Source organism: Bufo gargarizans, chromosome 7, assembly GCF_014858855.1.
Source record: "Bufo gargarizans isolate SCDJY-AF-19 chromosome 7, ASM1485885v1, whole genome shotgun sequence".
Lineage (NCBI taxonomy): Eukaryota > Metazoa > Chordata > Amphibia > Anura > Bufonidae > Bufo > Bufo gargarizans.
In genome coordinates, this window is record NC_058086.1 from 74,771,149 (window position 1) to 74,789,272 (window position 18,124).

An 18,124-nucleotide genomic window follows, 5' to 3' on the forward strand; every position below is an offset into this window, starting at 1 on the left:
CTGGCTCTCTAGCACAATCTAATAGTTATAGGAGGCCCGGGATCTTTCTTAGGTCACCAGCTGCCATGGCAACACATCAGTACCCATGGTTGACAGAGATGTTTTGCAGCCCCTCCTGCTATTTAACTGCCTTAATGCCACCACTGTTACTGTGACAGTGGCATCTAGGGAGCTAAGCTGATGGTATCAGTTATCTCTCGCACTCATACACCACTATGAATGAATAAAGGCTCATGCGTAGAAATGTGCATGACTTCTTGCAAAGCATAAAATTGCTTGTATAGGTGTACAAGTGATCTTGCAGTTCCAAGTGGGCTAAATGAATATTTTTCCTATTTATCATATTAGAAATGAAAAAAAGCATAATTGGTATGATTGCATCTGAAATTGTCCCAACTTCTAACGTATCATCTGTGTTCCTCATGGTGAACACCATAAAAAAGCTTGCACCAAAACACCAGAGATGCTGCAAGCACCCCACACACGTACAAGCATGAATAAAGTTTACAGTTCCTTTCTTGCCCATGCCCGATCTATAGAATAAAATATACAGACTGCTTCTCTAGCAATAATTACATACTACAGTGATGGCATTGTCGAATATATTTTCATCAGGAAAAACAGACTTTTGCCATAAGATTTTGTTAGAGTTTTAAAAAAATTGTATTTAACCACTCTAAAGACAGGTTTAAGCTAGTTTCACACTTGTGTTCAGAGGTTTAGGCTACACTTAGGTTACCCAGGCCACGTGACAGTCGTGATGTCAGTAGCCTGCAGGAAGCAGCGATGAGGCTACTGCAAGCACCTCTGCCTTCGTAGTGGACCCCTACGGATCAGATGCTGATGACCTATCCAAAAGATAGATCAGTAATAAAAAGGTGGAGAACGTCTTTAATACAGGGGCTTTTTTGTGTTCATATTATGGATGTAACATTCAGATCTACCACAGTTCATCAGAACCAGAATAATGGTGATCTCATTGTATGATGAACTACATGAGGTTTCAGCTGTTGGGTCCATAATATAGGAGTGATAAAGCGCCCATATGAAACCACTTAGTTAATGCATTGTATTAGATTTAGAAATGTAGTTGTAATAGGGGATGAAAAATGATGTACTGTATAATTCTGTATACTTGCCTGCACATGTTGGTGCATTCCTATGGTTTTTGCATTTCTTTAACACATGCATCATTGAGTGTAGACGTGTAGTATGTATAAACTCCTCACATCTTAGTTTTTGCAGACTGCATTTTATTATATTTTTGGACCCCTGCCAACTACTTTGTCGGGGGTATACATTTTAGTCTCAAATTTGAATTTTTATTCAGTTTTTGCTAATCATCATGATGGTTGTATTAGGCTACTTTCACATCTGTGTTTTCCTTTCAGGTTTTGAGATGCAGCACAGGCTCTCAAAACCAGAGGAAAAAAGCTTCTGTTTTGTGTCTGCTGTGGGAAACTGAACAAGCCGAATTCGGCACCAAAAAACATGCAAGTCCATGGTGTTAGATAATTTTTTTTTTTTTTTTTTTTTTTTTTTTTTTCGAAGACCAAGTCCCTTTTAAGTCCCATAGACTTAAAAGAGTTTTAGGACCAGATCTAAATTTCATTTTGATATAATACGATCAGATCCGTTCTGAATGGATGCAGCTGGTTGTATTATTTGAACAGATGAGTTCTGATGTTTTGAGCAGAAGATCAGATCCTGCTTCCTGGATCTGCCTTGGTGAGAAATACTCTTAGCCAATTGCTGGTGGCCAGCTTTAGACAGTGATTTGCTGAGCGGGCATTTTAATTTCCAGTTTTTTTAGACTGGATCAGGAAGCAGAAACCATTGTGACACAACACTGTATAACCAGCTGTAGACTTCTTGTTGGGTCCAATAAGATGAAACCCAAATGGAAGTGTTGGTTTGTGTTTGATGGCTTTATGGGAAAGAGCCAATATACACTCATTGAAAAGATGGAAAAAAATAATAATTCCCCCAGATAGAAATGTTGGATTGCTGCAAAACTCAAGTTATTTTTTAGACAGATATGTAAATGATTACAGGTGTGGTCTTGCCACAAGATGGTGTAAAACATGCTTCCCCTATAAAAAGGCTTACAGAGGCTACTTTTGGGACCACTAACTGCTAGACATGTTTCTGTGATGCACTTGAAGACATGTTGCCCAGTTGACAGACTTTGATGGGGTACATCATTGGACTGAGAAGCAGAATGATTGTTTTGATGAATTGCCTGCCATTTAGGCCATTCTGACCTAGCTATTAGGAGGTGTTGGAAAAAGTGGTTACATGAGGGCACACACATTGCGAGTAGGCCCTGGACTTCCTAGAAAGACCACCAGTAGAGAGAATTATGTGATCTGCTGACAAGCACAAGCCGCTCCCACAGTTTTGTTGTCCACCATCCAGACACCTGTTGACACATTCATTGCATACCCCTGTCTCTGCCCAGATAATGTCTAAGCTGCTTAGCAGAACAAAATTTGATTTCACTGACAGTGACCATTGGGTCGCAGTGGTGTTGTGAACAAGAAGTCTGGACAGCTATACACTGGAACCGCATTGTTTGGAATCCCACAATGGTTGGTTTAGAGTATGGAGGCCTGGTGGTGAGAGTTTCAATTCGTATTTTTCTGTGGCAACTGCAGGTGTCACAAATAGGAGTGATATGGGGGACACAAACAGCTTTGCAATATGTGCAGTACATCCTATAGCCACATATTTTGTCTCTCATCGTAGGCCTTCCAACTGGCGGTTTTTCAGGCAGGTACTATATGGAACCTGTATACCTCCATGCCCAACAGTATCTCCTCTTGTATCCATGCTAGAGGTGGCCCAACAGCATAAATGAGTCTCCTTTCAATTGCACAGTTTTCCCCAAATAACTTATCCTTTCACTCTAATATTGTAATTACATATATCATTACAGTCACAGTTTCATTTGATTCTAACTAGGGATGAGCGAACCCGAACTGTATAGTTCGGGTTCGTACCGAATTTTGAGGTGTTCGTGACACGGACCCGAACCCGAACATTTTCGTAAAAGTCCGGGTTCGGTGCAAAGCAGCCAATCAACAAGCGTCATACTACTTGCCCCAAGAGGCCATCACAGTCATGCCTACTATTGGCATGGCTGTGATTGGCCAGTGCAGCATGTGACCCAGCCTCTATTTAAGCTGGAGTCACGTAGCGCCGCACGTCACTCTGCTCTGATCAGTGTAGGGATAGGATGCAGCTGCTGCTGTTAGGGCGAGATTAGGCAGGGATTTACTCTTCCAAAACACTTAATGAAGTGATCGATCTACAGCTGTGAATCATTCAACCTCTGCTATTTAAATGCTCACTGTTTTTAGGCTGCCCAGAGTGTTTTTCTGTCACTTTTTTTTGGGGTGATCGGCGGCCACTTTGTGCCTTGTGGTGCACAAGCTGCCACCAAGTACATTTAACCAATATTTTTTTTTTTGCTATATCCTATATCAAGGGCTTGGCTGTGCTTACTATTTTATTGAGGGGTGAAATACAATTGCCAAAATAGCAGTACCCTAAATCTGGTGTTTCAGCTGTGGCTAGCCAATTGTAATACTGTCTGCTGTCTGGCAAAGGATATATTTTTTTCTGGGTTGAAATACAATTCCCAACTTAGCAATTTCCTAAATCAGTGGTTTCTGCTGTATCAGGCCAAGTTTAAATCTATCTATAAAAGGGTATATTACATTGAAGGTGCTGATAGGGTCATCCTCAAAAACTTCACACGCTACCGTGCATTTCCAAGTCTAATTCTGTCCGTAAACGTATACCTGTCATCCAGGGCCTAAATACTAGGCTTACAATTTATATTCGGCTAAATCTGTGGTTACTGCTGTGCCTGTATTAGTGTAATACGGTACCTAAATAGATAGCCAGATAGTGTTAGGTGCCTGTAAAAAAAGGCCTGAATTTGAATTCAATACATTGGGCCAAATAATTTTTTTCTTATTGTTGTGAACGGTAACAATGAGGAAAACATCTAGTAAGGGACGCGGACATGGTTGTGGTGGTGTTAGTGGACCCTCTGGGTCTGGGAGAGGACATGGCCGTTCTGCCACAGCCACACGTCCTAGTGTACCAACTACCTCAGGTCCCAGTAGATGCCAGAATTTACAGCAATATTTGGTGGGGCCCAATGCTGTTCTAAGGATGGTAAGGCCTGAGCAGGTACAGGCATTAGTCAATTGGGTGGCCGACAGTGGATCCAGCACGTTCACATTATCTCCCACCCAGTCTTCTGCAGAAAGTTTACCAAAGGCGCCTGAAAACCAAGCCCATCAGTCTGTCACATCACCCCCATGCATATCAGGGAAACTGTCTGAGCCTTAAGTTATGCAGCAGTCTCTTATGCTGTTTGAAGACTCTGCTGGCAGGGTTTCCCAAGGGCATCCACCTAGCCCTTCCCCAGCGGTGGAAGAAATAGACTGCACTCACGCACAACCACTTATGTTTCCTGATGATGACGACATGGGAATACCACCTCAGCACGTCTCTGATGATGAAACACAGGTGCCAACTGCTGCGTCTTTCTGCAGTGTGCAGACTGAACAGGAGGACTGGGTGGAAGACGATGCAGGGGACGATGAGGTCCTAGACCCCACATGGAATGAAGATCGTGCCACTGACTTTCGGAGGAAGAGGCAGTGGTGAGACCGCGCCAACAGCGTAGCAAAAGAGGGAGCAGTGGGCAAAAGCAGAACACCCGCCGCCGAGAGACTCCGCCTGCTACTGACCGCCGCTATCTGGGACCGAGCACCCCAAAGGCAGCTTCAAGGAGTTCCCTGGCGTGGCAGTAATTCAAACAATGTGCTGATGACAAGACCTGAGTGGTTTGCACGCTGTGCCATCAGAGCCTGAAGCGAGTCATTAACGTTCTGAACCTTAGCACAACCTGCATGACCAGGCACCTGCATGCAAAGCATGAACTTCAGTGGAGAGCTGTTTGGCGCACGTCCTTCCACCGCCAAGGATCGCAGGGCAACATTCTTTGCCTCCTCCTCCTACTCCGCTTCCTCTTCCACCTGCTCAACCAGTCAGCCACACACCTTCACCACCAACTTCAGCACAGCCCGGGGTAAACGTCAGCAGGCCATTCTGAAACTCATATGTTTGGGGGACAGGTCCCACACCGCACAGGAGTTGTGGCGGGGTATTGAACAACAGACCGACGAGTGGTTGCTGCCGGTGAGCCTCAAGCCCGGCCTGGTGGTGTGCGATAATGGGCGAAATCTCGTTGCAGCTCTGGGACTAGCCGGTTTGACGCACATCCCTTGCCTGGCGCATGTGCTGAATTTGGTGGTGCAGAAGTTCATTCACAACTACCCCGACATGTCAGAGCTGCTGCATAAAGTGCGGGCCGTCTGTGCGCGCTTCTGGCGTTCACATCCTGCCGCTGCTCGCCTGTCTGCGCTACAGCGTAAGTTTGGCCTTCCCGCTCACCGCCTCATATGCGACGTGCCCACCAGGTGGAACTCCATCTTGCACATGCTGGACAGACTGTGTGAGCAGAAGCAGGCCATAGTGGAGTATCAGCTGCAGCACGCACGGGTCAATCGCACTGGGGAACAGCACCACTTCACCACCAATGACTGGGCCTCCATGCGAGACCTCTGTGCCCTGTTGTGCTGTTTCGAGTACTCCACCAACATGGCCAGTGGCGATGACGCCGTTATCAGCGTTACAATACCACTTCTATGTCTCCTTGAGAAAACACTTAGGGCGATGATGGAAGAGGAGGTGGCCCAGGAGGAGGAGGAGGAAGAAGAGGGGTCATTTTTAGCACTTTCAGGCCAGTCTCTTCGAAGTGACTCAGAGGGAGGTTTTTTGCAACAGCAGAGGCCAGGTACAAATGTGGCCAGCCAGGGCCCACTACTGGAGGACAAGGATGAGGAGGAGGTGAAGGAGGATGAGGATGAAGCATGTTCACAGCAGGGTGGCACACAACGCAGCTCGGGCCCATCACTGGTGCGTGGCTGGGGGGAAACGCAAGATGATGACGATACGCCTCCCACAGAGGACAGCTTGTCCTTACCTCTGGGCAGCCTGCCACACATGAGCGACTACATGCTGCAGTGCCTGCGCAACGACAGCAGAGTTGCCCACATTTTAACGTGTGCGGACTACTGGGTTGCCACCCTGCTGGATCCCCGGTACAAAGACAATGTGCCCACCTTACTTCCTGCACTGGAGCGTGATAGGAAGATGCGCAAGTACAAGCGCACGTTGGTAGATGCGCTACTGAGAGCATTCAGAAATGTCACAGGGGAACAAGTGGAAGCCCAAGGCGAAGGCAGAGGAGGAGCAAGAGGTCGCCCACGCAGCTGTGTCACGGCCAGCTCCTCTGTGGGCAGGGTTAGCATGGCAGAGATGTGGAAAAGTTTTTGTCACCACGCCACAGCTAACTGCACCACCACCTGATACGGAACGTGTTAGCAGGAGGCAACATTTCACTAACATGGTGGTACAGTACGTTTGCACACCCCTCCACGTACAGTCTGATGGTTCAGCCCCATTCAACTTCTGGGTCTCCAAATTGTCCTCATGGCCAGAGCTAGCCTTTTATGCCTTGGAGGTGCTGGCCTGCCCGGCGGCCAGCGTTTTGTCTGAACGTGTATTCAGCACGACAGGGGGTGTCATTACAGACAAACGCAGCCGCCTGTCTACAGCCAATGTGAACAAGCTGATGTTCATGAAAATAAACCAAGCATGGATCCCACAGGAACTGTCCATCCCTTGTGCAGATTAGACATTTATAACTACCTCCCCTTAACCATATATCATTGTACTCCAGGGCACTTCCTCATTCAATCCTTTTTTTATTTTCATTTTACCATTATATTGCGGGGCAACCCAAAGTTGAATGAACCTCTCCTCTGTCTGGGTGCCGGGGCCTCAAAATATCTGACGATGGCCTGTTCCAGTGGTGGGTGACATGAAGCCTGATTCTCTGCTTTGGGACCTCTCTCCTCTGTCTGGGTGTCGGGGCCTAAATATCTGACAACGGCCTGTTCCAGTGTTGGGTGACGTGAAGCCTGATTCTCTGCTATGACTTGAAGCCTGATTCTCTGCTATGACATGAAGCCTGATTCTCTGCTATGGGACCTCTCTCCTCTGTCTGGTTGCCGGGGCCTAAATATCTGACAATGGCCTGTTCCAGTGGTGGGTGACATGAAGCCTGATTCTCTGCCATTAGACCTCTCTCCAATTGATATTGGTTAATTTTAATTTATTTTATTTTTATTTTAATTCATTTCCCTATCCACATTTGTTTGCAGGGGATTTACCTACATTTTGCTGCCTTTTGCAGCCTTTTTAGTGCCAAAAAGTTCAGGTCGCCATTGACTACATTGGGGTTCGGGTCGCCATTGACTACAACTTTTCCCATTTTTTAATACAAAGTTGGCATTTGACCAAGATATTTATCTCGCCCAGCATGGGTATATGTAAAATGACAACCCAAAACACATTCCCCAACTTCTCCTGAGTACGGCGATACCACATGTGTGGCACTTTTTTGCAGCCTAGATGCGCAAAGGTGCCCAAATTCCAATGAGTACCTTTTTAGGAGGGCATTTTTAGACATTTGGATTCCAGACTTCTTCTCACGCTTTATTGCTCCTAAAAAGCCAGGGCTTTACTCCACATGTGACCCCATTTTGGAAAGTAGACACCCCAAGGTATTCCGTGAGGGGCATGGCGCGTTCATAGAAGATTTTTAATTTTATTTTTTAAAGCTAACTTGGGACAAAAAGTTCAATCTCTTTAATGGACTCGCTATTCCCCTCAGCGAATACCTTGGGGTGTCTTCTTTCCAAAATGGGTTCATTTGTGGGGTGTTTGTACTGCTCTGGCATTTGAGGGTCTCCGCAATCATTACATGTATGGCTATTCTGCTATTCTCCTTATGTTGAGCATACGGGTAATGAGATATTTTTTTTTTCCGTTTAGCCTCTGGGCTGAAGGAAAAAATGAACGGCACAAATTTCTTCATTCGCATCGATCAATGTGGATGAAAAAATGTCTGCCAAAAAATTAAAAAAAAAAAAAAGCAGTCTGCCAGGACATGGGAGCTCTGCCCAACATCCAAACCCACTCAGCTCATATGCCCTGGCAAACCTGGTTTCTCCATTCACGTCAATCGATGTGGATGAATAAATCATTGCCGGATTTTTTTTTTATATTTTTTTTTATAAAAAATGTTTGCCAAAGCATATGAAGCTCATAAGCCTTGGCAAACATATCTTTTTTACTGCAGAGGAGAAATCTCGTCTTGCAGCGCCGCATACACTGACTTTTGTGTAATCTGACAGCAGCGCAATGCTTCTGTCAGAATACACATCAGTGCTTGCAGCTGGTCGATTGGTTGGTCCACCTAGAAGGTTAAAAAAAAAAAAGGCCGCAACGCAATAAATTTATTAACATTAACTTTATATAACATTTCAAACAGAACATTAACTTTTTTTCTTACCTGTGATTTTTTTTATTTTTTACCTTTTATAGGACAAACCTCTGCTTCCCTATGGGACAATGTGCAAAAAGCAAATCGCCCAGAGATGTGGCAAAGTACATTATGCACTTTGTCCCAGGTGAAAGGAGAGGTTTGCAGCAGCTGTGAGTAAAAGGGCCCTAAGAGCCCTGTGTGCCTGTCCTGTATGACGCAATCCCTATACTATTAGTGTACCTGTGTGTGGTACTTCCGGAATCACCCCCCTAAGCATAGGGCAGGGTAGTCAGGACAGAAATAGCGGGTGTCACGCCTTATTCCATTCCTGCTACAGACACAACATTTTTTTCGGGGTGGCGCTTGGTTTGAGGTACCAGCAACGACATTGGGGAAATGTCGCTCGTGTAGAAGGCTCACTACACTGGTGGTTCTCGATGATCTCTTCCTGAAATTTGAGGAAGGATCTTGTTCTCCCAGCCTTACTGTAGAGAACAAAACTATTGTACAGTGCCAATTGAATTAAATGTACAGACACCGTCTTATACCAGCGTCTGGTCCCGCGGGAAAGTAAATAAGGAGCCAACATCTGGACATTGAAGTCCACCCCTCCCATGAGCGAATTATAGTTGTGGACACAGAGGGGCTTTTCAATGACTCCAGTTGCTCGTTCAATTTGTATTGTCGTGTCTGTGTGAATGGAGGAGAGCAGGTAAACGTCACGCTTGTCTCTCCATTTCACCGCAAGCAGTTCTTCGTTACACAAGGCAGCCCTCTCCCCCCTTGCAAGACGGGTGGTAACGAGCCATTGGGGGAAGCCCCGGCGACTAGGTTGAGCAGTGCCACAGCATCCAATCTGGCCTGTGGTCCTTTCGCAGAGCTTATACAATTTGACCCCATACCGGGCGCGCTTGCATGGGATGTATTGTTTGAAGCCAAAGCGCCCGGTAAAATGTATAAGGGGTGTTAAGGCAATGTATAAGGCAGATGTTCTGCTCAGGGGTATACAAATTTGGTGTTAAAGTGGTCTATGAGGGGCCGAATTTTGTGGAGCCAGTCAAAAGCTGGGTGGCCTCTGGGACATAAGGTGCTGTTGTCACTAAAGTGCAGGAAACGCAGGATGGTCTCAAATCGTGTCATGGACATGGCAGCAGAGAATATGGACATGTGATGAATTGGGTTCGTGGTCCAATATAACCGCAATTCATGCTTTTTTTTGTCAGGCCCATGTTGAGGAGAAGGCCCAGAAAAGTTTTAAAATCTGAAACTTGGACGGGTTTCCACCGGAAAGACTGGGCATAAAAGCTTCCCAGGTTGGCGGCTATAAATTGAGTGGCATACCGGTTTGTTTCTGCCACCAGTAAGTCCAAGAGCTCCGCAGTCGAGAACAGCTCAAAAAACCCCAGTGCCGATCCGATCTGAGCTGTCTCAACCTGAACTCCAGACTGGGCGGTAAAAGGGGGAACTACTGGTGCGGCTGAAGTTAGGGGCTGCCAATCAGGGTTTGCCAGCACCTCAGGGACTCTAGGGGCTCTACGGGCCTGTCTGTATGGTGGCTGCGACGGGGGAACTAATGCACGTGCCACCGTACCAGCTTCAACTGCCCTTCTGGTGCTCGCCACTTAACAATGTTCTATGGCAGTGCTGGTACTAGGTCCAGGATGGGCTGCGCTTCTGGTGTATGCCTCACCACGTAATTGGACAGCGCCAACCCAACTCTGCTGCTCTTGATGCGGATCCTGCGCAACCTGTGGTCTAGCAACACGGGGCCGGGTACGCCTGGTGGTATCGGAGACCTCAACCTCCTCGTGCGAACTTTGGGTCAGACTGCCACTGCTTCTACAGGTTCGTATTCTGACCCGCTGGATTCGTCAGATGATGGTTCCCATTCCTCATCCGACTGGGTCAGAAGCCTGTAGGCCTCTTCAGAAGAATACTCCTTATTTGCCATTTGGACTACTAAATTTAGGGGGTATTCCCTGAGACTACCCAAGAAAAAAAGCGAGCCTGTCTTACAAATGGGAGGCTAGCGAAGTACTGGGAGCCACTGCGATTTGATAAAAAAACAATAATCCGTTTTGATATTTTTTTTTTTTTATCGCCGCAGCGCTTGTGAAGTGATTGTGCAGTGATTAAAAAAAATTAATAAAAATGTTGTATCTGCGGCAGGGCGGGCGTGGGCGAACGCACGTGTGGGCAACCGATCAGGCGTGATTGGGCAAACACTGTGTTTTGGGTGGACGACGAGCTAAGGTGACACTAATACCATTTATAGATCTGACTGTGATCAGTTCTGATCACTTACAGATACTATAAAAGTGCCAACGCTAATCAGCGAATTAGTGACTTCGGTGCGGTGGGCTGGGCGTTCAAACCAACGCTAACTACCTACCAAAGGGGCCTAAACTAACCTAATACCTAACAGTCAATACTAGTGGGGGAAAAAAAGTGACAGTTTGCACTGATCACTTTTTTCCCTTTCACTAGTGATTGACAGGGGTGATCAATGGGTTAATTGGGGTGATGGGGGTTTGTGATCTGGGGTTAAGTGTGTACTGTTTGGTGTACTCACTGTGATCTGTGCTCTCTGCTGGGACCAACCGACGAAAGGGACCCACCAGAGAGCACAGAATCCATTTAACACACTATATTTATAAATATAGTGTGTTAAATGACTTTTGATTAGATTTTTCAAGTCACCAGCCTACCAGCGATGATCATTGGCTGGCAGGCTGGTGACTAACTTCTTCTGCGCGGATTCCCAGCCCGCACTGCGAATGTGCGAGCCGGCTTTGCTCGAAGTTTCGCGAGAGGACGCATCCACGCGTCCAGGAGGAACAACGGGGCCGTCGCCAGGACGCAATCCTGCGTTCGGCAGTCCTGACTAGGTTAATAACGCAGTGTAAGTTTAGATGGTTCTCATTGTCTTTTTTGCCTGTTTTTATTTATTCATCTTTCTCTTCCTATGTGCAAAATAATAATCTCCATTTTCCTACATCGTCAACAACTTTGATACAGAGAAGCTTTATTGCATCAATGGATGTAACACTCACTGATTGGACCCTAAGGTGCATTTAGACAAATAGATAATCATTGAGGCAATCACATTCTTCAATTTAAAGCCAGCGATAAGCATTTTCATGTAAAGATGATGTACCAATTTGTTTGGATACTATGGTCTACTCGCTTAAATGAGGATTATTAAGGCAGCAGTGATTTTACATAAGACAACTTTTTTACATCACATCGCTAAAAAATCACATGTACCACAATTCAATAACTACAAGTTTTTGTTTGCATAAAGTTTTTCAAACATTAAATGAACATTTGATTCAATAATTCGCTATATATGTTTACGTTCAAATTTTAACTTATCTACTCATCTAAATGCGCCTTTGGTGCATGAATTTGAAAGGGCCACAAATAACTGATGTACAATTTAATTCCTCTGTTAAAATGAAAATTAAACCAAATGTAATAAAAAAAAAAAAGGTGAAATACCCTTTTTAAATGTACTAAAGTACTTTACATGTTTCTTTGCAGAACTGTTTTTATTTGTAATATCTTGTACTAGTTCTAACTATTTTCTATAGAATAAGATACAATCTATATATGTATGTAAATTCTAAAGTTATATTAAAGTTTATTCAAATGTGCATAAAAAAATGTTTTCTTGCATTTACAAGCTATATTTATCTAAGTTCTTGAAACCTTTAATCTTATATTTTCTTCTGCCAACGGGAATGCATAACACTGTCTTTTATAGCAAAATGAGTTGTCTCAGTTTTTAAAACAAGTTGATTGCTCTAACAACTCTCTTTTATAAACAGGGCGGATATGCAGCTTACAGGTACACTCAACCAGCTACTGCTGCCACAGCAGCCACCGCCGCTGCCGCAGCTGCTGCAGCCTACAGCGATGGGTACGATGTGGTAAAAATGTATTTTTTGTTGTTGTTAATGCTCTAGTTGACAATGCAATCTGCATACAGCATGTCATAGGACAATAGCAGAGCAGTTTGATAAAGTTTAGTGGGAAAAGATTCAACAAAATGTGTAATTTTAAAACTCTGCGCATTCTGAGCTTATAAATCATGTGGTTGGTCTTTTCAGTGATTGACAGAACGTATATAGGACTTCCAAATAACTAGTAAGGTTAGAATGAGCAGATATTTAGGCCACGTTCACATGACCATGTGACAGCCATGTGTGTTTTGCAGACGGCAAATTGCAGATCCGGTAAAAACGGACCGTGGCCATTTGCACCCTGCATCATGTTGTGTACACTGACCTCACACAGTTAAAATATGTGAATCCGGCCTTAAAGCAATAAATTAAATTTGACTTTCCCCCTTCAAAACTATTTATTAATCTGTTCAGCTCTCCCTATTCCCGGGATGGCCAACCTGCGGCTCCCCAGCTGTTGCAAAACTATTAGTTGTAGTTTTACAACAGCTGGAGAGATGCACGTTGGCCAGTCATGCCCTATTCTATAACAGACTGCTTGCAACTTCAGTAGATGCGGAACACATTCTTTCTGCCCATAATCTTATTTTGACCCAAGACTAATGTGTGTTTTTCATTGCATATTTTTTATTTGATGTTCTTTACACGATTGTCAGTGATTTGCTTCACAAAACTTTGACATGACAAAACTTGATCAGAAAACTGTATATTAACGGGTTATTCTCATCATGTAAAGTGATGTTGTATGCAAGTTTATGCCATCTCATAATGATGGTGGGTCCCAACCTCTGGGAACCCCAGTAATCCTGAGAGAGAACAGCCTGCAGCACTGATTTAAAGGATAACTGTCACATTTAGACCCTAATTTCAATTTTCATATATGTAGTTACTAATAACATGATATTCCAGAATCAGTTACTATTAGATTGACTTACCCCATATTTAATAAGATTCAGCCCTTAGCAACCAGTCTGCATAAAACTGCAATTTCACTATTCAGTTAAGAAGGCCGCCACTGCCCTCACCCTGAGGCTAATCCCGCCTGCACTTACTAGCCAGTAACAATAGCCCCCCAAAAGTGTCAATAACCAGAGTCCTCCCTCTAAAGGGTTAATCTCCTGCAGCACAAAGGGGTCCTCTTACCACATGTTGCTTTCATTTATACACTGAGCAGATGGCAGATCTCCCTTCCCTGTTCTGTGCTGCTTCGACTTTGCTTCTCCAGCTCTGCTGAGTGAGGGAGCATCTGCCAAGCGCAGGGACAGGGAAAAGTGCACACAGCCCAGGCACTGTTATCAGCTGCTGGGGAGGACCTGGCTTTAATCATTTACTTTCAGTCCCCGGCTGTCAGGAATGTGACCTTGCATGCCTGCTTCTGCATCCTCCATCCTTCAACACATAGACACAAATAGATAGACCATGCCTAACAACCCTATTTTAAGCACAGGTAAAAGTAGGCAGTACAGGGAACAAAAATGTGGAATTAAGGGATAATTGAATACACAGTGAAAAGTTGAAATAGGGCCACCAAGGAGATATTAACCCCTTCACGTCTGCAATCTGTATATATACGTGATAGCTGCACATACCCCGTGCAGCTACCATGTATATATACGTTCTGGCAACTCTTTAATCCAAGCGTTGCAAAGCGCTTGGATTAAAGCTTCTACCCCTGCCCTGTATGCTGTCACGGACAGCATACAGTGCAGTAATGCCGGCAAGGGACCAATCAGAGTGGCCCCTTGCCAGCAAGCGATCCGATTGGTTAGTCTGTGCAGACTAACCAATCGGATCGCGGCATTGTTAAATGCCGGTTTCAGGCTCTGATCTGCGCTCTGCAGATCAGAGCCTGAAATCGGTAATGTGTCCTGAAGCCCCCGATCTGTGCTCCTTGTTCTTGATCTGCCCCTGATGCGGTCCGCCCCCTCCTGCCCCGATCTGTGCCCCCTTCTTGTCAATCTTCTTATGCTGCCCCCCCCCCCCCGATGCGGTCCGCCCCCTCCTGCCCCAATCTGAGTAAAATGCTGCCCCCCTCCCCAGTTTCCAGCGCTGTCCCCTGCCCCCGATGTGGTCCCCTTTGTGTGTGTGATGGCGGCGGCTCCATTCCTGAGCCGCCGCCATCAGCAGCGTGTGTCGGCTCTATGCTGACACTGCTGTAACCCCATAGATGCCGCAGTAGGGGCATCCATGAGGTTAATAGAGGGAGGGGGGTCCCAGCGCCCGTTGGTTGCTATGGCAACCGGACGCTTTGCAAAGGCGTCCGGTTGCCATGGTATAGGCGTCCAGTGCTGCCACCTACAGGCATCTGATTGTATTATACTTTGCAATGCAAGAGCATTGCAAAGTATAGTACAACCATCAGCCCCACTGGATCTTCAAGGTCCAAGAGGGAACTGATAAAAAAAAAAGTGAAAATAATAAAAGTATAAATAAATAAAAACTTAAAAAATAAATTTCCTTCTCCTATAAAAAAATAAAATAAACAAACAAAAAACACACATATTAGGTGTCTCCACGTCCGTAACGACCATCTCTATAAATATATCACATCATCAACCCCGTCCAATAAACACCATAAAAAAAGTGTAAAAAATAAGCCATTTTTGTCACCTTACATCACAAAAAGTGCAACACCAAGCGATCAAAAAAGGCAACTATACCCCAAAATAGTACCAATCAAACCGTTACCTCATCCCGCAAAAATTGAGCCCATATTTAAGACAATCACCCAAAAAATAAAAAAGCTATGGCTCTCAGACTATGGAGACACTAAAACATCATTTTTTTGGTTTTAGAAATGCTATTATTGTGTAAAACTTAAATAAATAAGAAAAAGTATACATATTGGGTATTGCCACGTCCGTAACGATCTGCTCTATAAAACTGTCACATGACCTAACCCCTCAGATGAACGCTGTAAAAAAAAAAAAAACTGTTCCAAAACTGCCAATTTTTTGCCCACCTTGTCCCATAAAGTGTAATAATGAATGATCAAAAAATCCTATGTACCCAAAAATGGTACCAATAAAAACCTCAACTCTTTCTGCAAAAAATGAGCCCCCTGCACAAGCTGATCAGTAGAAAAATAAAAAACATATGGCGTTCAGAAAACCAATCCAGCAAAATCTGCCTTCCAAAAACCATACGGTGTTCCTTTCCTTCTGCGCCCTGCCGTGCGCCCTTACATCAGTTTACGACCACATGTGGGGTGTGTCTGTAAACTGCAGAATCAGAGTAATAAATATTGAGGTTTTTTTGGCTGTTAACTCTTAATGTGTTAAAGAAAAAAATGTTTTATGAGGTATCACTTTCTGTTTTAGAAGCAGAGAAATTGAAATTTAGAAAATTGCAAATTTTTTAAATTTTTGGGTAAATTTTGGATTTTTTTTTAAAAGAAGATATATAGTGACTCAAATTTATGACTGTCATGAAGTACAATGTGTCACGAGAAAACAATCTCAGAATGCCGTGGATAAGTAAGTGTTCCAAAGCTATTAACACTTAAAGTGACGCATGTCAGATTTGTAAATTTTGACCTGGACACTGGGGCATCAATGACCTTTGGTCATGAAAGGGTTAATCACCACAATCCAATACTCAAAAAATATATATATATAATACGACAGTTATACTTTAACGCTATGTCCCCTTTCTTTGTCTTTCTCTGCACAGTGATATGCGTTGCCCAGTCTCTTGGCTGTGCAGGGAGCTAAAATCAGCTGCATTCCATACTGATATTTTGCTTGCAACAGTTTTTGAGGGTCAGCAATAGAACCTTTACCCACTGTCCTTGTGATCATTAGACGGCCAATCTATAAATCCTCTGGAGTCTAGAGAAATAGATAATAGCATTGTAAGTGTTAACTAGAAAATCCAATCCATTTATTTAAGCAGGTGAATCCATCGAAAGTGGAACGTTTGGCAGTACATTCTGCCTTTTTCTAGCATCCAAGGCTTAGTACATTATTTATATGCCATATTATGTGTAGGAATTTCTTTGTCTTTGTCTCCTGCATTCTGTGCTCTCCAGTGTCTATCCAAAAATTCACTTTGCATCCATGAAAAGTGCAATATGCCCTTTTCAAGCATCCAAGGCAATGAAAAATGCATACTTATATACTGCCTCCCTATTCATCTATTGGTCAGCACATGTGATACATAATCTTTTACCATGGCACTACATACACACAAGATCAGATTTCATATATAATAGTCTATTTATTACACAAATCATATTAACAAGTTCATGTCTCAATAATGGAAGTACACAGACTGGAAATCCACAGCTGATTATTCTCGGCTAGCTCTCAGCCTGATCACATGCATCATCTGACTATATGTCAATGTCTAGCACAATGGGTGACTAGGGCCTCAGTGCAGTTGTAGAGTGGGAGAAGTAGTGATAAATCAGTGCTGCAGACCTTTAATCCACAGGATAAAGTGACTTTATAAAATGAGTGACCCTTTAAAGGGTTTTCCAAATGTTACTTATCTTCTGGATAGGTCATCACTATCGTATCTTTAGGGGTCTGACACCCAAGACCCCTTATGATCAGAGGATAGGTGATCAGTAAATAAAAAAACTGTAAAGGTTATTGTGCAAGGAAGGGGAGGAGGTTAGCAGTCTCGTAACAGTTGACAGTTATGAGCTTCTGTTATTTTCTTTTAGTGTTATAATAGAAGTCTTATTTTCTATTGCAACCCTGACATGGTTGTTGACCTTTCAAAGCGCAAGTGACAAGGACGTGTCAGACTTTTGTGAATTTAGTGATTTTTATTACATGGGAAATGCATGAAACTATTAAAGCGGGCATATCAGGAGTGGTGAAAGGTCCTCTTTAACAATAGATCCATGCATGGCATGAGAATGTGCAATCCATAGCTTTTTCTCCATTGTTAAACATTTTCTTTTAATTCAGACACTTTCAGTATGGCCCAACAATACCGCACTAGACAAACATACAGCTTATTACCCTATAACAAAGTGTATCACAAATGGCAATAATCAATAAGAACATGTTCCCCTTCTTTTGATTGCTGGACAATCAGTTTCTGCTATATTTGGCACCTAAACTTTATTATTTTTTATTATTTTGTTATAAGTGGGATTATCAATGTGTACCAGTTTTCAGTCCTAACTAGGGATAGCAGGTTTAGGGCTCATGCACACGACTTTTTCACAGATCCGTTCTGTATCTGAGTTTTTATCATTTTTCTTTCTGATTTAAGTCCTCTTCTGTTCCGTTTATTGCACAAAACATATCCGTATGGTTTCTGTATTTGATTAGTTTTTTTGCAGATCGGAAACTGATGACATATGGATTGTTTTGTATTTTTTGCAGACCCATTGATTTGAATGGGGCCTCAGACCGTGATTTGCGGACAATAATATGAGGTGCAGTACTTTTTTGCGGAACGGCCATGTGGACAAACGGAAACTGAATGCACACATAGTAACTTCTGTATTTTCTACAGCCCCATTGAAGTGATTGGTTCCACATAAAGTCCGCCAAAAAAAAAACGGAACTGAAGCAGAAAGAAAATTCTTTTGTGTGCATGAGCCCTTAAGGTCCTCTCTGTGGCTTAAGGGCAATCAGGCTTGTCCTGAAACCATCTCTTGCACTGTTAGCTGTGTGCTTAGGGCCTTATTAGACTGCAATTTTTGGACCAATTACCGGGAACA

General features: G+C 43.8%; 1 protein-coding gene across 1 annotated transcript in view; it reads left to right on the plus strand.

Annotated features, from left to right (window-relative positions):
- Positions 1 to 18,124, plus strand: part of LOC122944171 (RNA binding protein fox-1 homolog 2) — a 356,156-nt gene that overhangs the window by 262,728 nt on the left and 75,304 nt on the right. Inside the window, exon 13 of the mRNA XM_044302402.1 lies at positions 12,307 to 12,398. Coding sequence (XP_044158337.1) covers positions 12,307 to 12,398 — 92 coding nt within the window. The remainder of the gene's footprint in view (positions 1 to 12,306; positions 12,399 to 18,124) is intronic.